Genomic DNA, 23,212 nt, shown 5'->3' with positions numbered 1-23,212 from the left:
ATAAACAACAGGATTTTCGGAGCAAAGTGAAGAACGAGAGGCTATTTCCTTCATTACTTCCTACGGATTCTTAACTTCAACTCTATGGTATTTGTTTATTTTGCTGTGTGTATGGCTGCAACTAGTTACTGATTGAGAGCAAGATGAAGAGGCGAGAATAAGTAATTTTAATATACTTCCAACAATGCAAGATGGGCTATATTTAGGTCAGTTTCCGTACCCTGCGGTCGCTCATGCGAACGTGCCTTTTTATACAGTCATAGCTCTGAATTTGCTCGATCGGGGTACGATTTATGATACATATACCTACAGTGTGTTTGCAAACATCTGAAATCCGCTGTATTGTCTAATGAATTCGGTTGGACTGTTAATGTATGGCCTTCGTTTCTCTTCCTTCGATGCGCGACAATTGAAGTTAGATAGGTCCACATAGGGTCTAATGCATGCATTTAATTAGAAGCACCGTTTCCTGTCCCAGATGCTGGCGAAGTGCCGCGTCTTCTTACCATTATTGGGGAACGCTTGGGGGATTTAATCAATACAACACCGTTTTCACCCTCTGGTGAGGGTGAAGATCCTCCACCGGCAGCTGAGTTTCTGCGTGAAGCGGATAATCGCACCATTGTATCCAAATGACGGAATCTGAATGAAAAAAAAAAATAATAATAATACAATATATGTTTTCACGTTAAGCTTTCATCAAATCACCTCAATGGCATATCGTTTTTCGGTCCGTCGTCGGAATTAGCAAACAGGAACGCTAAAGGCCAGCTAATCCAAGAAGCGGATCCTGGAGTTCTGTAATCCAATCAAGAATAACGTTAGAAAACTAGATGCGATCTAGTCTTGAGAAACTCACTTTGGTGAATTTACAGTCACAATCGTACCATCCGTAGAAGGAGATGTTAATTCATTAGATATTCGTGGTGTTTGGGCCTTATTAATGGCCGGATTGTAAATCTTTGGATCGCTGACCATACGCACGAAGAACGATCGTTTCTGAGCTAATGTATGAGTCTTGCGCCTATCAACGATCTCGGATACTTCATCCGCCTGCTCCTTCTCGAGAATCTCGGCAGCAAAATCGGTGATCACATCCCAAGCGTAATCTGCGAATCAAACCTTACTTAACAAAGTTGAACCTCACAATCCGAAACATATGGTAATCTCACCAATATCTTCAACCGACGCGTTTTGAGCCACAGCACAAAATCTAATCACGTACCGCTCGTTGACCGAGGCCGGAACCATATGAATCTTTGCAGAAGCGTTAATAGCGCTGAGCAGCTTCTCGTTCAACCGATCGGACCCCTTGAGTCTGAAGCAAACCAGCCCTAGTTTAACCTCGTTACATACCTCGAAACGACTATCCTTCAGTACCAGCTTTTCGAAACGTTTAGCCAAATCAATATGATGTCGAATATAGTTTTGCAAACCAACTATACCGTAACTGCGTAGCACGAACCACAGCTTTAGCGATCGAAATCGCCGGCTTAGTGGGACACCCCAATGACGGTAATCAATTGCGGAGTCCGAATATCCATGCTTCAAATATAGTGGATCAACCTAGTAATCGAAACGTTATCATACATAAATATCTTAACATCACAGAGTTAACCCAATACCTACCACCAGGGCAGACGTTAGTCGAATCTTGTCACGAACCCACAATGTCGAACAGTCAAAGTTAGTCAACAACCACTTGTTGGGATTGGTGTTGAACGAGTCGGCGAAATCGATTCCTTTTAGTAAATATTTAAGTTCGGGACAGATGAAGGCATTTCCAGCATAAGCAGCATCGACATGCAGCCAGACGCTTGGAAACCGCTGCAGCGCTTCCCCAATTTCGGCAATATTATCAAACGCACAAGATCCTGTAGTTCCCAGTGTTGTGGATACAAAAAATGGAATGAGCCCTTGTTGTTCGTCCTCCTCCATGGCCTGAAAAGAAAGTTTGCGGTAAATGTACTTGCTGTGCATGTGAAAAAGTTCAAATCCCCTAATACGCAGCACTCTATTAATAGATTTCTTTATTACGACATTAAACTGTAAGAAAATCCCACCCCATAGCGGTTGCTGCGCCGTATCGAGCTGGAAGGTATTCCGGGTCGAAGTCGAATAAAACGCAAACAACCTACCAACAGCGGTTTATGGTCTGTGTTTACTGTGGGAGTCCGGAACCGCCGCTATACTGCAGCTGCTGAATGGCCGATGGTCGTTAGCCAAATCAGACAAACTCGCTGTTTATCTTACTGATGTTCTCGAATGTTTCGGATATGTACTTATTGGTAGCTCTTTTGGATCGAGTAAACAATTTCGCTTTAAACTCGCGTGCTAGAGGACACGTTAAACGGTCATGTAAGAAGCGAAAAAGAAAATGCTTTTGATGTCAGGTGTAAACGTTTAGGCGAGACGAGTTGTTTAATGCAAGAATAAATACAAATGACACAGCCAGTGCCTAGGTGGGTTGAGGATGTTTTTAGAAATCCTTTTGAAAATGTTTATCCGAGTACCAAAGAAAACGAAAAACAAAACAATGATCTCAAATCTATCTTAAAATTACTTAAGAATGTGCCTCACAGCCAAAAAAGTAAACAAAAAAAATCTTAAATGCTTTTCAAGTCTGAGAAAGCAAAAATGCTAAAGGGTATGTGCTTGAGTGCACAAACGTAGGCACGCATTGTGGGTGTAAAGATTTAATTCTGCCATAGCACAGTGGGGCGGCTCCATACAAATGCTGGCCAAGCAAAAAAATGTCTTCAAATCATGGAAAATACACGGTTTTTATATAATTTTGGGACGCTGAGTCCGAATTTGATATTATTTTTGCATGAAAATGAGTATTTTTGACGCCAGGGTAATTTTCATGTTTTTTGTATAAATTATACGAAGAAAAATTTTACGTCGGTTTCAATCTTTTGGAAAATAGAATGCATGATGCTTGAAAGACTTTCATATGCCATCAAAAACATAAAATATTAATCAGTTATTAAGAAAAAGAAGAAAAATCAATGGAAAAATATGCTTCGTGTTGAAAATTACTTATGACTTGTTTTGCCTTTCTCCTAGAAAGGTATAACAATCACTTGCAAAACCGAAAGTATAAAAGTGCTCCAAAAGGCCGAATGGCATATACCACTCGACTCAGCTCGACGAGGTGAGCATTTTCTGTATGTGTGTGTGTATGTGTGTATGTGCGTGTGTGTATGTGCAGATTTTTATTCTCACTCACTTTTCTCAGAGATGGCTGGGCCGATTTTCATGAAATTAATTGCAAATGAAAGGTCTTGTTGTCCCATAAGACGCTATTGAATTTTATTGTGATCGGATTTTTAGTTTAGAGGTTATGTTTAAAAATGTGAAAATCACGAAACATCAATATCTCAGAAACTACACAACCGATTTGTACAAAATTGGTTTTAAAAGAACGGGATACTTGGAAAACCCCTAAGTTTTGAATTTTATGAAGATTGAACATGTGGTTCAAAAGTTATGGAAAGAAACGTGTTCTGAAGACTGTTTAATCTCACTCATGTTTCTCAGAGATGGCTGTACCGATTTTCATTAAATCAGTGTCAAATGGAAGGTCTAGTTGTCCCATAAGACCCTATTGATTTGTTTTGCAATCGGACTATTACTTTGCCTGTTATGTTTAAAAATGTGAAATCCAGCCATGCAAAGGAACATATTCCGAGGACTACTTGGACTCACTCACTTTTCTCAGAGATGGCCGACCCGATTTCCACAAAATTAGTGTCAAATGAATGGTCTAGCTGCCTCAGAAGACCCTATTGAATTTTACTGTAATCGAACTGTAACTTCATTTGTAATGTACCGACTTGTGAAAATCACGAAACTTCATTATCTCAGAAACTACACAACCGATTTGATTATTATTATCAGATGAGCGGGCTAGTTAAGGGTTAACTGATGAATTATGATTGAACACGTGGTTTCAAAGTTTGGCTGCCCTACACATTCCCATTTCATTTGATTATAATCGAACTTAAGCAACCGTTATGTATTAAATTGTTAATAAAACAACGAAAGTCTATTTTCTCAAAGATTACATGACTTACTTGAACATAACTAGTGTCATACGAACGAGTCATCTCTCAAACTTACAAATAACAAACATCATAACAATTTGATATGTGGCTCAAAAGTTATGGAAAGAAGAGAAATTCAAAGACTGTTTGAAACTATACCTGCTTTGATCGATATATGTCGCCTCAACATAATTTAAATGTGGTATCGTACTATTTTAACGTTCCAAATTCATTGATTCCTTGCAATGTGTTTAAAGTCTGCAAATGCACGACGAATCGGTCATAGGATATCAATAACAAACGAAATGACAATATCCTCAACTTTTGGCTTCTGTACATCGCCTTAATTCTGAATATATTCATATTGGGTGGTATTCTGTCATTTTCAGCAGACTTCCTGGCATCAATCTGACACCGGAAATACCCATATTGGGAGGTATTTTTGGTTGTTTTCCAGAAACTAAAAGTGGTCGTCTTAAAATTCAAAATGGTGTCCAGGGTCAATGTTTGGTTTCTATGCATCTTCACGTTTACGGAAATATCCATACTGAGTATTATTCGGTCATTTCCGACTGTTGCCTATAAGTTGTCATTTAGCAATTCAAAATAGTGCCTGAGGTCAATTGTTAGCTCCTTGCATCATTCTGGTTCCAGAGATACTCATATTGGATAGTATTTGTTTATTTTAGGCTGTTTTTCACAAACCGGTAGTCGCCATCTTGGATTTCAAAATGGTATTTAGGATACTGGTTAAAGAAAAACTCATATTGGGTGATATTTGGTCACTTTGGACTGTTTTTCAGAAGCCGAAAGTCGTCATTTTGGACTTTAAAATTGCCTGTGAAATCAATTTCTGTCATCTGGGCGTAGTTCTGGTTCCGAAAACATTCATATTGAATGGTATTTGGTCATTTCCGGCTGTTTGCCAGACACCGGAAGTCACCATCTTAAAATTCAAGATTGTGTCTGTGATCAATTTTTAGCTTCTGTGCATCTTTCTGGTTCCAGAAATTCCTTTATTTAATGGGAATCGTCCATTTCAGGCTGTTTTCCAGAAACCGGGAGTTGCCATCTTACAATCCAAAATGTTGTCTGAGGTCGATTATGGAACATATTTGTTACCACTGAAAACATTCACCTGCCAATATGGTTCCATTTAGTTGATTAGTTCGCGAGATGTGCAGAAATTTGTGAAGAAACATGTACTTCCAGAAGAGGGAGGGGCGTCAAACCATTATGGACATATTTGTTACCTCTAAAAACATTCACATACCAAATTTGGTTGTATTTTCTTGATTGGTTCTTGAGCTGTGCAAAATTTGTGTTTCATTTTCATGGAATCCCTCCCTTATAGAAGAGGGAGTCGGGTGTCAAACCATTATGTACATATTTGTTACCTCTAAAAACATTTACCTGCCAAACTTTGTTCCATTTGGTTGATTAGTTCTCGAGATGTGCACAATTTTGTGTTTCATCCAACTATTATGGACACACGCAAAACTTTTCCTTATTACCTTAGAAGCAATAGCGCAAAATTGCCTTTAAGGTAACAAACCTCTTACTAAAAAGGCAATAAAATTCTTCCCCAGTCAAGTAACAACACATACTGTCCTATATTTAGCACGTGTTACGGGAGTACGACCATCTAATAATGGTCGTGCAACCACATGCAAGATTTTTTCTGTCATAAACTGCCCCCTTTCCATCACAAGTTAAAAAAAAAATCACACACCGTCGCATATGTTGCACATGTTACAAGTTTCTTCAATCTCCAATTCATCCGGTGAGCGTTGTATGCATACGGAGTAGAGGAAGAATATGACAAGAGCTGCCAAGCAGCATTTTCCCCGTCATAGAGTATGCAAACGTTGATGATTTCAAAGACTTGAAATGCGTCTTTAAAAGACATCACGATCTGTAAACTGCGTTCTTGCAAGCTATCGAAAACACTTACTCATTGGTTCATGGAAACTCATTTGCACCTGTTTGAAAATACAAAACTCGTGCCCATCCAGAACAATATTCGCAACTTCGGCAACTCTGTTCAGACAGTATAACATATTTTCATATCATGTAAACACTGGGGGACGAAACGAAAGTGTTTCTAATTAGACATTTGAGGTTGACGGGTGAGATTCTCATTATGTGAGGATGAAGGAAGCAAAAATGAATCTGATCGTTGCATAAATACAAATGCGGCGAGTGAAGTCTTGCTAACACATGCACTGCGATGCTTGGCTGTATGTTCTCCTTCAGAAACACATACAAGCGTGTGCCCGTCATAATTTTTGTTACTTTTCGGTTATTACTATTTGTGTATAATGCGCAGTCAAAAGACACAATAAGTAATAAAAAATTGCCCTAAAGTAATAAAATGTTCCCCGTTTGCGTTGGGTGCATATTAGTTACCCCTTAAAACATTCACATGCCAAATTCGGTTTCATTTGCTTGGTTTGTTCTTGAGTTGTGCAGAAATTTATGTTTCATTTGTATGAGGAGGGGTCTCAAACTATCATAGGAACCTTTATCGGCACCAAAAACCCCTACATACAAATTTTCACGTCGATCGGTTCGGTATTTTTCGGGCCTATATGGATCAGACAGACAGACAGACTTGACTGCATTTTTATATGTAAAGATTACAACATCAATATTTTAGAACCTAAAGAGTGAATATACGTTTATTGGATTGAAGCGTTCATGTAAATCTATTTTTACAAATAAAAAATTGAATGAGAAAGGCTGGGTCTGACCGCTAGGTGGATTAATTTAGGTTTTTTTTTTCAAAGTGACTATATTACATTGATTCTTTTTATCGTATTCTTTTTTCCATTCACTTTCACCTTCATCTTCATTTTTGTGTTCATTCTCAATACAGTTTTAATGTCTTCAAGAAGGGTTTTCAAAATGCAGTTTCTAACGTCAGAATAATAATTCACTATTTGCTCTGTAGAAATTAGCAGGCGCTGTATTAGGTCATTGTTTGTGTTTACACGATTGTTTTTACATGTGACTGGTATGATATAAACCTAAAACGTGATTTTGGTACTCAGTGCTGGTGATCCAAAACATAAACAATGATTAGTTTTTGATACTTCGTTAATTATCGAAATATAGATCAGTTAAACTTGTAAATATGAAAATAGTGTGACTAATTATACTGAAACATGTTTGAAAACGTTGTTATTATCAAACTTAAACGAGCCATTTGTTATTCTGTAGACGGTTTGCAGTGTGCAATTCAAATTTACATTTTTGAAATCCGATTTGTGCCGAACACTCGTTGTTTCTCTTCGAAAGAAGGGTACTCTGCGCAGGATCGGACTAGATGCATTTTAAGGCATTTTTTCCAAGTTATCTTTTAAAACTACTGCCAATAGTGCCAAACCCTGCCGTCTAAACTTTAAACGCTGTTTTATGCAAAAAATACGTAATTTTTTGAATCCACCTAATTTTTTTGAGTATTACAATGAGATTATACATTATCCAATGATGAGGATTTATTCTCCACTATTTTATAGACAACTTTTACTTAGACGTCATCAAGATTCAAGTTACTCTTGAGGCTCCAGCAAATGTCGCAACATTGCATTTTTTTTCAAGAAAAACGCTAAAAAACGCTGACTCAGTATACTTTGAAAAATCATAGAAAATTCAAATTTTGTCGCAATGCTCTAAAAATTTGGATTCTGACACTTCAATAGTATACAACTATAGGAAAAATATAACTGAAATGAAATTCACATTTTCAATTTTGGGTCGATGGCCAGCGATTCCCCACTGTGCATAGCCATAGTATATAACACACACCAAACGTAGAAATACCATACACAACAATCCATGAACAAAAAAAACACACACACCTGTCACAAACCATAGCATACAAACTAATAGGAAAAATAATTAACTTGTTGTCTATAAAAGTATTCTGTCATGAATAAATTTTCCTCGGATGAATGCATTTTTGAACACACATGTTATACACACGTACACGTTTTACACACACGCTATATGCACACACACACTACTCACAAGCACACGCTCCTCAGACACACCCACGCTTCTTACACACACACACACACACACACACACACACACACACACATTGACACACACATTGACACACACATTGACACACACATTGACACACACATTGACACACACATTGACACCCACATTGACACACACATTCACACACACACACACACATACGCACGCTACTCTCACACACATATACACACGCTACTCACACACACACACACACACACACACACACACATACACACACGCTACTCACACACACACACACACATACACACGCTACTCACTCACACACACACACACATACACACGCTACTGACACACACATACACACGCTAACGCTACTCAGCCACACATACACACGCTAACGCTATTCAGACACGCACACTTGGTATACGACACACTATACCTGCACAAATTACTATCGGCAGCATCCAAACGGCTTTCAAGTCTTCCAACGGTTCCTTCCAACGGCTTCCAATGGTCCCCAGTGCCGATCACGTCCAGTTTCGGGCTGTATTCCAACAACGATATCTGAATTAGATTACCACTGGTGGGGTCCAACTCAGATCGAAGGGAAGCCGAAATGTACGCTTTGACGGTCGAAGGAATGATCTTCTCTCAACACGGAGTGTCCTTTTATAGCGCCACTCAGTGTGGGGAACTTGGGTGATTGGGGGAAGAACCAATCACGTGGAAGAATCTCTGCTTTCTTTCTTCGTCGCTTGCGTTGGGTGATGAATACGATGTCAATTGGCTGGCATTGCTAGCCAACGACTGAATGCGTGAAATCATTCCGTCTATGTTTTTGAAGTCTGCGTTAGGGAAATATACCAATCGTGTGAGAAATGTATGTGGATATTCGACCTTCAAACTTTTCCGCAATTTTCACGGAGTAATAAGAAAATGGAAACTCAAATTATCATGTTATACAAATCTTGTATGTTTTAGCTTTCCAACGGTATATCAACTATTGAAATCGGAACAGTTGTTTGAGCGCTATTAGCATCTAAAATCTTCCATTCCGCCAACCAAAAACGTTACATGTTCAATCCAGTTTTCCCAGAATGTACGTTAGTATAGTGAAGAAAGACGTAGTCCCACGTCAAAACAGTCTTGAAAAAATCACTTTTTAAGACCAGAAGCTTTTTGTCAGCCGAAACAAAAACTTCGAAAAAGCTAGCTCAAAAAATCATTGAAAGCTGCTTCCCTAGATAAGAATGATAAAATAATAAAATTACTTGAATCAAAACGTCTTAGAAACCGAAAATACTACTTCAAATGAGGCTGTACTTAAGGTCGCCGATAAAACCTAAAAAAATCCTAATTGCAAAAAGGCGTTTCATTTAAGATCAGTTGAAAAGCAATTGTTGAAAGACATATTGTAAAATTATAGTCTAGTTTACCAAATATCTCTTAGCGAATGTTTCTGAAAATCAAGAAGAATAACTTCAATACCGTTGAAAATTGAACATCAACCAGATTTTTTCTCCGGCATGGGAAACCAGTTACCAAATTTGTTGTTATATCTATAATCATTACAACCAATATTGAAAACCAGAAACGTTTAAATATTAGGAAAAAAAAGAATCATTTAAAATTCTTTGAGACAAAGACGGCAAAAAATTCGAAATAAAGATGTGGAGAGCAAAAAAACAACGAAAAACAAGCAAAAATCGAATTCCAAAGTTTGCCAAAATATACTAATAATTGCATGAAAATTTCGAGAGGCCAAAGAAGAGTAAGTTATATTATTAATCATTTCTAAAAAAAAACTTCTACATGTCAAATTCGGTCCATTTGCTTGATTAGTTCTCGAGTTATGCAAAATTTGTAATACATTTGTATGGGAGCCCTCTCCTCCAGAAGAAGGAGAGGTCTCAAACTATCATAAGGACTTCCTCCGGCCCAAAAACCCCTACATACTACATACCTACAGACAGACAGACAGAATTCCATTTTTATGTGTATAGATCAAAAAAGGGATAATTTTCGGGAACTTCGAATTTATGATGAGCGGTAAGAAACTGGAATCCCGGAAGCTGCCGGAAGTCTGCTTTTACATATGTCTCGTCATCCATAACGAGGCAATGTGGTTTCGTCAACATCTGGGTGTAGACGGTAGAGCTTCCATGCACGTGTTTTCGCCACCATATTCCGCCATTCATTGCGATTCGGTGCCTTCTGAACTTTGTACGTGTGTAATCGTTCACGTTTTTTCGCATCTTGACCGAAAGTTTTACTCGAATGCAGTTTTTTAGCCACATCTTTAACTACACTGTTCGGATTTCTCTCAAAACCTTGAACTATACACTTGTGATCCTTTACACTATACGGAGAGCCATTTTGGCCACTTTTTTCTTTCCGGTCGATGGTCAAACACTCGTTGTACCGATTTAAAACGCGAGTTACCGTAGATTGAACCATTCCCAGCCTACTGCTGATTACATGATTATAAAATTTCGGATTTTCGAGCTATGTGCGCAAAATTTCTCGCTCCTTTTTGGTTCTTTCGACTCCATCTTCGCCACGATTGCACCAGCAGCTGAGTGCAACTTACACAGTGTCAACAATACACAATAAACGAATTTTACCCAAAAGTTCAATAGAAAATACCCAATGAGTAAAGTGATGCAATTTGATTCCGTACACTCTCTATTTTTTGTTGGAACTTGACACTATTACAAAACATCCTGGATGGGAAAATTGTAAGACAAATTTTACCTACAAGCTAAGTTTTAAAGAATTATACAATTTCATTATTTTTGAGTTTAAAAAATTTTCGTTTTCATGGAACATTTTGTGGTTCTCTAGCAACAAAAATAGATTTATAGAAATTTACGATCAATATAACACAATTAATTGGCCGAGAGTAAAAAGATTGAATGAATAATTCAGAATCTAATATGGAGCAACTTAAGAGCCAGTTCGCGAAGACCGCAACTAGGTCTTGTTTCGAAGTTCTCCGATCGGACTGAAACTTCCAGGGTTTGTTTATCTATATAATAGAACAATGTTTTCCATTATGTCAGATTTTTTGAAAAGGGGTAAGTGGGGTAAAAAAGCACGTCAAAAATTGATGTCCAAAAATTGCTAAAAACTAAAAATTGATATAACTTTGTGAAAACTGAATCGATTTTCATGAAAATTGGCATGTTTATTCTACTTTATAAAGGGAACAAAATGAAAGTCATTGGAAGTTGCTATCAAGAATACATGATGAGATATTCGCATTTTTCTAAAAAAATAAGGTGATTTTCACAGCAGTTTTTCTCTTGTCAACAGATCTAGGATTGAAATCCAAAAAATACGTTTTGTAGTGCAACTCAAGAGCTTTCATTAGATATATTTCAAAAATGCGCCGTTATAAAGATGCCTGAGAAAATCCAGTTTTTCTATAACATGTTATTGACCATCATTTCGAACCCATTGTGCGAGAAGCGAAACTCCGTTTTGTGTCGTTGTTCTTCCATTGGGCTATAGTTTTCAGGTTATCAGTTGAGCAGTTTCTGAATATAAGATTTTGGAGAGCCTGTTTACCCCACTAACCCCTTTTCCAAAAACCTCAAATTCTTCGAACTATTGCATTAGTCCATAAACAACGTTATTGCGTTCGTTGCTGTTGTTTTTGAATGGTGCGGGCTTGCAAGGCCAGCGACCAACCCCACTATGTCGCAGGAGGGCCATCGTAGTGCCATTGTTTAGAGTCCCGGGCACTACCAGGACTTGGGAGGGACACTGCGTTACTTAGAACGCTTCTGTTGGTGTCGATCCCAGGAAACTCCCTTCCGAGGAAGGAAGGCCCGCCCCCTGTCAGCATGCGACCAGCAGTCCCATCAGGGTTGGTTACCCGATCTTTCCACTGGTTACTCGCACATCAGTTGGTACCACGAGAAGGTAGGGGTACGGTAGCTGGAAGGCTGAGGTTCACTAGTGGGAACTGTTATGCGCCTTTGGTCCAGTCATTAACCAACCAAGTCCATAAACAAACATAACCTGAAAACTATAGCTCAATGGAAGAACAATGACGCAAAACGGAATTTCGCTTCTCGCGCAATGGGTTAGAAAGGATGGTCAATGACATGTTATAGAAAAATTGGATTTTCTCAGGCATCTTTATAACGGCGCATTTATCGAATATATCTAATGAAAGCTCTTGAGTTGCACTACAAAACGTATTATTTGGATTTTAATCCTAGATCTGTTGGCAAGAGAAAAACTGCTGTGAAAATCACCTTATTTTTTTAGAAAAATGCGAATATTTCATCATATATTCTCGATAGCAACTTCCAATGACTTTCATTTTGTTCCCTTTAAAAAGTAGAATAAACATGCCAATTTTCATGAAAATCGATTCAGTTTTCACAAAGTTACATCAATTTTAAGTTTTTTGCAATTTTTGGACATCAATTTTTGACGTGCTTTTTTACCACACTTACCCCTTTTTAAAAAATCTGACATTATGCAAAACATTGTTCTATTATATGCATAAACAAACCCTGAAAATTTCAGTCCGATCGGAGAACCTCGATACAACCTCCCTTGTAAAGGTGGTTGCGGCTCTCGCGAACTGGCTCTTAAATAAATAAATATTTAGACCCTAAAAGTACTAGTTTTCAGCATGTTTTAAAATTTGTGGGGAAAAAAATTTGTTTTTGTTGGATATAAAAAAATGGTCCTTGTTAGACTTTAGGGAGAAGGTGTAATGCTTTATATAAAGGTCTACTTTTGTAACAGATGAAATTGAAGTGTGATTAGTCGAAAACGGAAACATTCGGAAAATTCATCATTTTCATATAATTTTTTAATTGAAAAAAAAAGAATCGTGTAAGGGACTATCCATTAATGATGTCACGCGTTCAGGGGGGAGGGGGTTTCGATTATTGTGACATTTTGTGACATATGGGGGAGGGGGGTTAGCTTGAGTGTGACATCACATTTCAACTTTAAAAAAATTAAAAATAAAAAAGTCACATACCTAACCACAGAGTTTAACTCAGAACTATTTATGATATTTGCATCATTCATTTATAGTTCTACGATCCCTTTTTTGCTTAAGTTTTGCTTAAGATAAAATAAATAACATTTTTTTTCTCGTTATAAAGCAATCAATACAAAATGACAAAACGTAAATAAGAATGCTTGGCTATTGTAACATGTGTAGAAGAATTGGATTGCGAAATGATTGAAGAAGAGGAACTGAATATTGATGGTCTTTAACCCAGCAATAATAAAAGAAATAAAACTATTGGTTTTCTCGCAGTTTGAACTTTAATTTGAAATATTTTTTTTTGTTTTTCTATGAAAAAAAGGTTATTTTTGTTGCGTATGAATTGTTCTCAAACAGTATATTTATACAATTAAAAGTGCTTGAGCTAATAGTAGTAATCACGTGTGGTGACAAGGTTCAAACCACCGAGCTGATAACGAATGAAAATCTTTAGTTTTAAAAATGCTGTCTAGTAATTCTTGACTCGGCGTCTCCACCAACTATGCTAGAAAGCTTGCGCACAGTTATTCACAATGTTGGTGTACCTATCAAGTTTTCAAGTTCATAATACGATAAAAACAAACTACAAATGAACTCCCGAAAGTTTGCCTCTAAATTTACTGAACTAATCTTTCTATTACTTCTATTGATTATGATAAATATGAATCATAATACGTAAACTTATTACTCACCTTGATCAGCGTATCCGCCCTAAGCGAGCAATGCTCATCCGGTTCCAGGATTCGCAGTTTAACAAAACTGATCATGGCAGCTTTCTCCACGCAGCTGTGCGCTTCCTTCGAGCAGTAGGCCATTAACTTAGACAGCAGATGGCCCTCCTCCACGAAGGGATGCTGCTGTTTGAGATACTTGATGGCCTGTGCTCTGGCTGCCAGCAGGGTCACCAGCACGCACTCCGAAGCGGAGGTCTGTGTGGAGGAGGGAGTGGTAGCGATGAGTATGATGGGCGCTAAATGAATTACTCCCGCAATTATGACATAACCGCGAGTAAATTATCGTACCTGAATTACACCACCGCCTTTGCTACCCGGCTTTAGTGCCAGAAACTGATCCGGAAGGCCAATCGCTTTGCCTGCACGAGAGCAAGAGAAAGTGTAAGCTGTCGTTAATTGTGTCTTCTTTTCTTTTCAGAAAATTGTCACCGGATAGGATAAAGCTCTGAACTGCAGCTTTGCTGCTATATTTGTTGGCAGTCAGCAAGTAAGTTTATAATGATTTTAAAGGCACTAATTGGGCACTAGGGACGATGATAAATAAATTAAAAAGCAATTTGGCTGAATGTTGTTTCAGCTGTATGCTCAAAAATTTGCTTGGAAAATAAATTGTCTGCGTTTCAGCCCCCCACACATTAACAATGCAAATCCCGATCGGCGATCGCATGGTAGCTTTTTAAAAAGCTATAAACATCTGCGAGCTGAGAAATGTGTATTGGCCAGTTTCTTTTTAGGGCAGTTTCCTGATGCTTATTCAAAATAACAACGCATAGTTTATTTTTATTCATGTTCGCGGTTCTTATTCGAATTACACAGACCGTCATCATGTGCGTTTTACTGAATAAACAGGTATAAGTATGTGGAATGCGGTGCGAACAACGTCATACTTCATTCATCAATATAGCGTGGACGCAGTGCTAGGCAACGTCAGTTAAAGCATGTTCGGCTGATGTTTATTTAGTCAGCTTCCGTAGCTAATTACCCATGGATGATACATGTTTTATCTGTCAAAAAATATTTCAAGGTTTGGCTCGTCGCCTACCTGCAAACCTCGAACCTTTTTTTGTAATCATTGTCTCATAATCACTTGAAATGACAAATTAAATTCGACGAAAGTAAATCAACTTATTAAATCAATCTGACTCTGCTGAACTAATCTACTATCTACGAACTAGGCAACTATCAGCTTAAAACAAGCAATATTGGAAACTACTCACCCAGCCAATCCAGTACGATCGTCTCCAGCTCGGTACACGCCGGACTGGCAGCCCAAGAGAATCCAATGCAGCCAATTCCGTCGCTCAACATATCGCCGAGGATGGAGGGAAACGAATTGCCCGACGGAAAGTACGCGTGAAACCGCGGATGCTGCCAGTGTGTAACACCGGGCATAATTTTACTCTCCACGTCCTGCATTATCTTTTCCCACGGTTCCGGATTCTCGGGTGCTTCGTCAGGCAGCAGGTGCCGCAGGTAGCCCGGTTCTACACTGGGCGTCACTCGTCGCTGTTCCAACGTTTCTAAATAATTACAGATGTACTCGACCATTTCCGTGCCACGCCGTCGGAATTCCCTGCTGTCCATTTTTGGTAATCGGTTGTTGTTCCTGTTGTCTTGTTACTGCCTATGACTATATTTGGCCAGCGCCATCATAAGGAAAAAAGGAACAGATGGAGAATATGTGTGAATACTTCGGTATAGACAGCCCGGCGGGCAAAATAGCCCTGTGATTCAGTCGTGTGTAGAACGTTTTTTGAAGATACCATACATATATATAGATAAGTTAAAAATAGAAGGAGGATGGTTTTAATTACTCTTCCGGCAGTACACCTAAAAACTCATCGCGTTCCATAGTACAAAGGAGATCCGGTATGCGCTCGGATTGTGCGGTCCCGATGGAGCAATTACTATCTGTGGCACTTGTGCGTAGGCTATGGAATGCGTTTTTAATAGCGCGATGTGATTCATACGTTCGGATTTCATGGTTTTCATTACATCGGCAGAAAGCGAATGTTTACTACAATTTATTGTGGTACAGCGAACAGCAGCACAAGTCTGTTTTTGCTCTTTGAACTCTCTGTCAGCAGGGCTTAGTAATTCAGCAGGCGTCTACACTGGGGAGCGAACCAGTGGAGACGCATCATGGTCTGTGCGGTGTGCAGTGAATTGTTCAATAATCACTCATCTCTTATGCACATTTCGAGTAATAGCAATATGATCAGAATTGTTAACCTGAACTTTTATTAATCATTAGATTACTTTCAAGCCAAAAGTAAATGAAAAATGCCTCATATTTTGTAATTTTCTCTCGAAATTTTCGAATGCAACCAGAAAACAAAACTTGAATGTTCTAATAATTAAACGTATACCATACATGACTAAAGTAAGATACCTTTCACTTCCTAAATTTATATTTTTATTTATTAAATAAACAATTGGCAGTATCACTATTCAAGTGAATGAAACGCTTTATCATTTATATCCGTGCGTGTGTGTGAGAGTTTACCCTTTCGTTTCAAGCTTACTGCTCTACTATACCGAGCTTCTTTGGGAACCTTCATGATTGACGTAGCGTTTTTTGGGAGAGAGGGGGGAGGGTTACACTTTTATGACGAAATGTGACGAGGGGAAGGTTGGGGGATCAAGCCAAGCTACGTAGCAAATATGAAACCAAAAAAAAACTTGGATTTGTTCTAATTGTTCTTTTTAATTACTGTTTTGTCTATTTAGGGTCATTTTTAGTACTTTCTTGTCTTTTCTTATTCAATAATAATACAATGTATGTTCGCGATAATAAAGTCTTGATAAAACCTGATAGAAAATAAAGAAGTTGATTTGATTCCTGAAAGATTCTTTTCACTCGAACATAGATAGGAGTCTATGTTTTCATCTACTGTGATTTGTTTTGACATTTCATAAACGCTCAAAATGTCGACAGACGTTCGTAACGTAAAAGTTTTTAAATAATAGCGCTACAAAAGTAGACCGATAGGGACCGCAAACGGCACCATATTTTTCCCCCTCTCTTAACATTTCTTTCGAGTAAGATTTGTCATTCGATGATGGAAAGATACACCAAAATTTTCCTGAAGCGCCCAATATTAGGACTATTCTAATGCCAATGATGCCACGCTGCAAATAATGTTGCAATATATTGTAAATACACATTTTTGTTTCAGTTTTGAAGTTTCAATTTAAAACAAAATGCGCCTGAAATCTGGAATTATCAAGGAAATTTTGATTTTATCTAGCAAAAAAACTGGAAAAATCGAGGTATTTTTGTTGTTGAAACAGAGTTTTTCCTGCAAATCTTGTTTTGATTTTAGTGTATAAACAGCAAAAAAAAATTACGAAGTTTCACGGTTGTTTACATGCATATAAAAGGAGTATTAAAAACTATTTAGTGTTATGTGTTGAATTGTTTTCACATGCCTCTTGTTGCACACACAATGAGCTACAATTTTGGCATGTGATTTAGCCTGTTTCTTGACTTAAACTTGCAGAGTGAATGTGCATGTGCTGGTGCATTTTAAATTCATATTACCTGTCGTTAAAATTTACCTAGTTCGAAACGATCCTTGAACGTACATTATTCACGATGTTAATACTATTATGTGTTTTCAAATAATGTTAATAATAAATTTGGTTTTTGGAACTGTGTACAAATATGAACTTTTTTTCTCAAGTTGGCTATAATTGACCTTTTTTCTCGCTTTTCGCTTAGAATATATGTTTCGATTACCAAAAATATAATAAAAAGTATTCTCTTAAGCAACATTTTGGCGCTAGCATAATAATAATAAGTCCAACGAGATAAGAAAGTCTTTCGTAACGGAAAACTGACTAAATTCAATGCGAATATCGAAAACAGTATAACACAACATTAATAAAGATTGCATCGAATATAAAAAAAATATATGGAATGATAGGTACCAGCGTGAAGATATAAAACCATATCGAAATAGTATAATAAACTCACTTAAAATACTATTAAAATCAACTAAAAACTACGCAAAAACTAAGTGTTACACTATTTTACACAGATTTCGTGGTCGAGTAGTAGTTCGGATTACATTTACTTTTTCAGTAGAGACTAGTTGAACGTTCCCGGAGTAGCTCGGGATCGAAGGTTCCAAATTTAAGACTGACTTCAAAAATATTACGTCACATTTCACATCTTATACGTCCATCATCGCTTTGAATACAACATCAGTATATTGAAAATGCACAGAACTCATATTTTGGGATTTTGGTCAGAAACTGTAAGTCGCCGTTTCGAACTTCATAATCACGTATAGAGGTTCACAAGGATTGGAATTATTGGTCAAACAGCTCTTTAGGCTATTTTCCTGACGGAAGTCACCACATTGGGAATGATTTCTGATCTTTGGCCATCATTCTGTGAAAATACCAATATTGGATGGTATTTGACCACCCTGAGCTGTTTGCCAGAAACCGGAGTGGAATTAAAAATAGCTGCTGAAGTTGATTGCCAGCAGCATCAACACCCAGCGCCAGCAGATAATCAACACGATCACGGCAACTTTTCATTTGAGGAAGTGCCGGATAATGTAGCGATGCTGCTCGCTACTGCACAAAGGCAGCTTTTACAAGAGGAAGTGCCGCTGCTGATACCACTGCTGATGCTGATGCCACAACTGCTGCTGTTAAGTAAGGATTGTTGTAGTCGATGTTTAGAACTAATGTGAGCAGTTTCGACTGAAACAGACTCTTATATAGGCAAAATAGTTCATTCCGAGTTACTAGGTCTATAATTCTGTCGACCGTGCTTGGGAAAGCAATCATATAATGGCCAATCAGACCAATCGGAATTTGTGTTTCAACAAGGATGTCAAAACAAAATGAGGCAACTTTTCATTGGATGCATTTACTAGTGCCCGCTATCACACAGAGACAGCATTTCACTAAAGGAAGTGTCCCACTGCATCAGCTGGCTCTGCTACTATCGATGCTGAGACCCGAAGCAACTGCTGCGCTATCCATTGCCATGCCACAGCTGTGGCCGCTATCCGCTGCCATTGGAATCCGCTGCTGCTGCTTATATAGGCCAAAGGAAATCCTTCGAAAACTAACCGATTTATTAGCATTTGAAATTCGACATATTTTTCACTTTTTCCGGTTTTAGATTTTCATTTGACATCCCTATGTAGCCGAGCATGTAGCCAAACTTCCTGAAATTTTGAACTGGGAGAGCGACTTGGTTTGTTCTCGCAAAGTGGGAGAGAGTAGTGGTAGATCATATTGTGGGAAGTTAGTTCGGGATTCGAACTAGATTAAATTTGGGTAAACTTGTTTACGCGTGCAAAATTTCGTCACAACCTATCCAGCGGTTATCGGATGGCTTCGCTTAACAACTATAGGCGCGGTCGTGAAAAACCAGACCAGTCTCACAGGTAGATCGTGAAACACCATTCAATCGTATCCAGTGTGGTGAAATCGTCCAAAGAGATCCAGATAACCCAGCGGTGAGCTGGCAGCGGAAGAAAAGCGAAAACGAACGACCTCGTGGAGGCATGGAAGATTACTTGAAGCGCAATCCTAACTTTTTGATTAGAAACGTGGCTAAGAAGGTCAATTCTTCCGTCTGTTTTGTTCAGCAGACAATGAAGCGTGCCGGGCTTTGTGTTTTACAAGTACGACAAAACTAAACTTCCCTTGAAAAAGGCCGCCAAAAACGGCCGAAACGTCGAACAATTTATACAGATTGTCGTATAATATCTTCACAAAGACTGAGAAAGCCAGAATAATTCTATCTGTATAACTAGTACTAGTCAATAATAATACACTATATAAAGAAGAATGCCTCCAGAAGCGCCTACTGCCATTTTTTGTGCTCCACGAAGCTGACACTCTGTTTTAACTGGAACTGGAGGCGGGTCATTACGCAAAACAGGTGACGGAGTGGTACGAAGTTAACGGTGTTTTTGTGCCGAAGGAGGTAAATCCGCCAAACTCGCCAATTGATAAATTCTGGGCGGTTACGAAGGTCATATTCCGGGAAACCGGGAAGATCGTTTAAAACGAGCAGATTTTAAAGAAAGAGCGTCAAATCGAAGGTGTTGAAATCTAGCCTGAAAAAAAGACTTTGAATAAGCCTGGTTTGAAAAAACATAAATAATATGTATTTAATTATTCTCTGACAGTTTTAAAAGGTATCCGACATGAAATGAATTTGAGGTAATCTTTTTTGTCGGTTGCTTTTTTTCGGGTACGGTCTTTTTCCTGCCATTTGCCATTTCGTCTACCATTTTATGTTTTCGCGTATCCCTTGGAGGCCTGCGTGTACTCCCCGGGGTATGCGTATTCAAGGCTGAGAACCGCTCTCGTAAATAATCAAATATTGGGTGGCTATTTCCGAGAAACCGAAAATCGACATCGAGGAATTCAAGATCATCACAGTTCCGAAAATACCTATATTGGGTAGTATTCAGGATTGTAAACGGCAAAACCTTTTTTCAGATGTTGGTGTAAAAACAAACATTTTATAAAAAAACTACATTGATTTAGAGATAAATAGAGCTTAAAAAGTCATGATTCACGTAGTTTTATGAAAAACATCTCGATTTTAAATAATCAGATATCTATTATTTTTCCTCAAATGTCTTTCCTGAACATTATCGAACATTTAAATGAAAAAAGAATCACATGCCATCGCTCAGAATTTTGATTTAGAGGCAAACTGAGCAAAAAAAGTCATGATTTTGCATGTTTCACGTAGTTTTGTGAATATTATTTCAATTTTCAGCTATCGAATACCTATTTTTTTTTCCTTTAATGCCGTCCCAAACATCAACGAACATTTCCATGTAAAAAAACCTTAATGTTACCGCTTATTCATTTGATTCAGAACGATTCAAAGTGGTGGTGATTAATGTACACCTCAGAAACGGAGGGAATAATAACATTAAGATCAACTGCGTTACGGAATTCCATTTTCATATGGTAGAATAGAAGATAGCAGATTCGCTCATACGATGGCTTTGTATATCGAGTCCTGAAGAATTATTTTCTAATTTTCGTGCAACTAAAACGCCAGTGCATTTTGACTAAACTAATTGAAATAAATCGCTACCAGAAGAGGAATAAATAAAATACTGGAAAAGCACGCGGTTGGAAACGATATTTATTTATGACCAAAAACTCATAAAGAGATTTTGTACACTTATCATTAAACAGTTGATATAAATTACATTAATCACGCCGACAGAAGGGACGGTACAATATCAAATATATATTACTGATGCTTGGTTTTTTCGACCTAAACATTAATACCAGCTAGTGAGATCTGCAGTGATAATAAACTGCCGAATCGTAACCTGTTATTATTACGGAAATCGGATAGGCGGATAATTTTTAAACCTCAGTGACAACGCAGAAATTCTGACACTGACACAAAAAATCACGCTGAAGGTTTATCAAGATGCGAATGATCATTGCTTTACTGAATCACAGAAACCATATCACCATGATATTCAGTTTTAAAGCACTCATACGTGAAACCACTACAAACTTTCCCAGCAATGATGAGCAAAAAATCCGACAGTCAAGAGATTTGAACGTGATGCCATAAAGCTGCCAAACTGTTTCGGGATGGCAAACGGTGCAAAAACCGCCATCCGATTTGGCACAGCTGCCTTATAACCGTATAATTGCTGGCAAGTGGCGCGAAGCGAGTGGGTTCGGGAGCTATTTCATCTGTTTCGACAGATTGTAGTGTTTACACTCTACTGACTTTAGGAAATTTTACCAGTTGGGCTCTTTCATGAAGGTTCCCCGAATGTTATTCGAGGTTACAGTGTGTTTATCATTTGAACACTTTGGACATATTACTCGGTTGAATATTTTAGTTTGAATCTGTTAGTCCCGTTACGCAACGTAGAAGTTTACTGCTTGTCTTTGAGAAGCTATCTTCTCCAATGGTAATTGATCATTTAATTTATAAAACCACGAAGCGCATTCGAATAACTGATAGTTTTTGTATCATGAATTGGTGCATTATCTCTCTTCGTAAAACTTCGAGGCGTTATTTCGTTAGTTTTGTGTTCAATTACAATTTTTTTTAAATCTTTTTGACATAGATGTACATCTATTTTTTTATTATTAATATATTAATACAGATATCATCGTGCTACAATTACTTGTCTAATTTTGAAAATTTAATCGGAGCTCCCACTAGAACATAGATTTCCAGGACATTAACGAACACTTAGAACTCTCGAAATCACTGGTGAAAAAACCACACAATCACCACAACTGGTAAATTCTACCTTAGTTTCTGCGTTAAATCCAATATTATGAACACTGCTGCACAGTATCCGAGAAGGTTCTTTGAGTAATAAGTAATAATGCGGTCCAGAATTTACTTTCTGTTCGTTATTCTATCAACCGAATATTTGCAACCGATCCGTACCGTGTCCCGAGCAGAACTGAGCTCCAGTTTCATATCCTTGACGAATTGAAGTCCTTTGAGCAACAGGCAAACGCAAGCAAACGCATCATCATCGTTTCGATATCGCTCAACGTTTATATTATATGGAGCAAGACTACCGTCATCCTAGTGAGAGGACTTTTATCAAACCCCCTTCCCGTGCTCGTTCCGGTTCCGTCTATTAGGCGAAAGAAATGCAGGACTAGAGAAGCGAAAAAGGGACGACTCGATTGGCGTTTCAAATATGTTCACCATTCCTTCGGTGGTACCGAGTGGCGGTTGTTTCCTCTTGGTTTGGGCACAAGTTGGGTTCGTCGATCCCGCGAGCCACCAGAAAGGTACGCGTTTCTAGATGTGTTCGTAAACGGGACATTTATGAATGAGTTGTTGGAAAAGTTGTTTGCTCCAAACGATTGCAATGAATTTAAAATAGAGATATGGAAAACTCATCTGTCAATATTTATAGCTTTTAGTAAACTCCATACATTCTGCGCAATTATTCAAAACACAAAGCTCAAGTGTGGTTAAATGTTTTGCGTTCGTCTTTTGATTCCATACTAAACATTATATTATTTTAAAAGAGATTCATCTTTCATTTTGAATACAGTTTGTGCCAGCTGTGCTTGTAGCCGACAAGTAATGAAAGTTTGAATGTGATTTTTTGAGGTAAAAATTAATTTCTCTCCGTGGGGAATGGATTGAGAGAAAACAATTTTACTAAGTGGAGGATATTTGGAGTGGTAATCAAAGATCAGTGAACGTTCAAAATCTTCGCGATACAATGCTTATAATTAGAAATTGAAAGAACAATCACAAATTCAAGTAAAACAGAACACTGAAAAAAAGTAGATATGAAAAGTGCCTGTGATTGAGGTGATAATGGAAAAACCATCAGCATTCACAATGCGTTAACAGTCAAATATTGTTCAAAAAAAAATAAATAAAATAT

The 23,212-nt window shown here is 38.0% G+C and overlaps 2 protein-coding genes across 5 annotated transcripts in view; one reads left to right on the top strand and one right to left on the bottom strand.

Moving 5' to 3' along the window:
• The window catches only part of LOC129723622 (ribonuclease P protein subunit p25-like protein), a 59,194-nt gene that overhangs the window by 25,699 nt on the left and 10,283 nt on the right, over nucleotides 1–23,212 (top strand). Inside the window, exon 2 of one of the 2 annotated variants that reach the window (XM_055677958.1) lies at nucleotides 14,233–14,301. The exons of the other annotated variant lie outside the window; for it this stretch is intronic. The gene's annotated coding sequence lies outside the window, so the exon portion shown is untranslated. The remainder of the gene's footprint in view (nucleotides 1–14,232; nucleotides 14,302–23,212) is intronic. 2 annotated transcript variants of the gene reach the window in all.
• LOC129723618 (aromatic-L-amino-acid decarboxylase) lies at nucleotides 45–22,285 on the bottom strand. Of its 3 annotated transcripts, none has more exons than XM_055677949.1 (9): nucleotides 22,103–22,285; nucleotides 15,032–15,444; nucleotides 14,103–14,173; nucleotides 13,773–14,009; nucleotides 1,630–1,941; nucleotides 1,173–1,566; nucleotides 860–1,109; nucleotides 709–798; nucleotides 45–642 (listed from the first exon to the last, which is right to left on the bottom strand). In XM_055677949.1, exons 2-9 carry the CDS (start codon nucleotides 15,396–15,398, stop codon nucleotides 450–452), a joined length of 1,914 nt encoding a protein of 637 aa, XP_055533924.1. In that variant the 5' UTR covers nucleotides 15,399–15,444; nucleotides 22,103–22,285; the 3' UTR covers nucleotides 45–449. The 3 variants fall into 3 exon arrangements, with proteins under 3 accessions (XP_055533924.1, XP_055533925.1, XP_055533926.1); XM_055677950.1 differs by lacking the exon at nucleotides 22,103–22,285 and adding an exon at nucleotides 21,974–22,102; XM_055677951.1 differs by lacking the exon at nucleotides 22,103–22,285 and adding an exon at nucleotides 15,629–16,002.

The sequence above is a fragment of the Wyeomyia smithii genome, chromosome 2 (genome assembly GCF_029784165.1).
Source record: "Wyeomyia smithii strain HCP4-BCI-WySm-NY-G18 chromosome 2, ASM2978416v1, whole genome shotgun sequence".
NCBI lineage: Eukaryota > Metazoa > Arthropoda > Insecta > Diptera > Culicidae > Wyeomyia > Wyeomyia smithii.
Note: the sequence above shows the minus strand (reverse complement) of the source record. Positions and strands in the feature narration are given on the sequence as shown.

Excerpts from the sequence above, each read along its gene's own strand:
- LOC129723618 (XM_055677949.1), bottom strand. The coding sequence starts at position 15,398 with ATGGACAGCAGGGAATTCCGACGGCGTGGCACGGAAATGGTCGAGTAC. Across the intron at positions 1,567-1,629 it reads GACTAACGTCTGCCCTGGTG|GTTGATCCACTATATTTGAA; the intron begins GTAGGTATTGGG and ends TTCGATTACTAG. Across the intron at positions 1,110-1,172 it reads CGCGTCGGTTGAAGATATTG|ATTACGCTTGGGATGTGATC; the intron begins GTGAGATTACCA and ends TTTGATTCGCAG.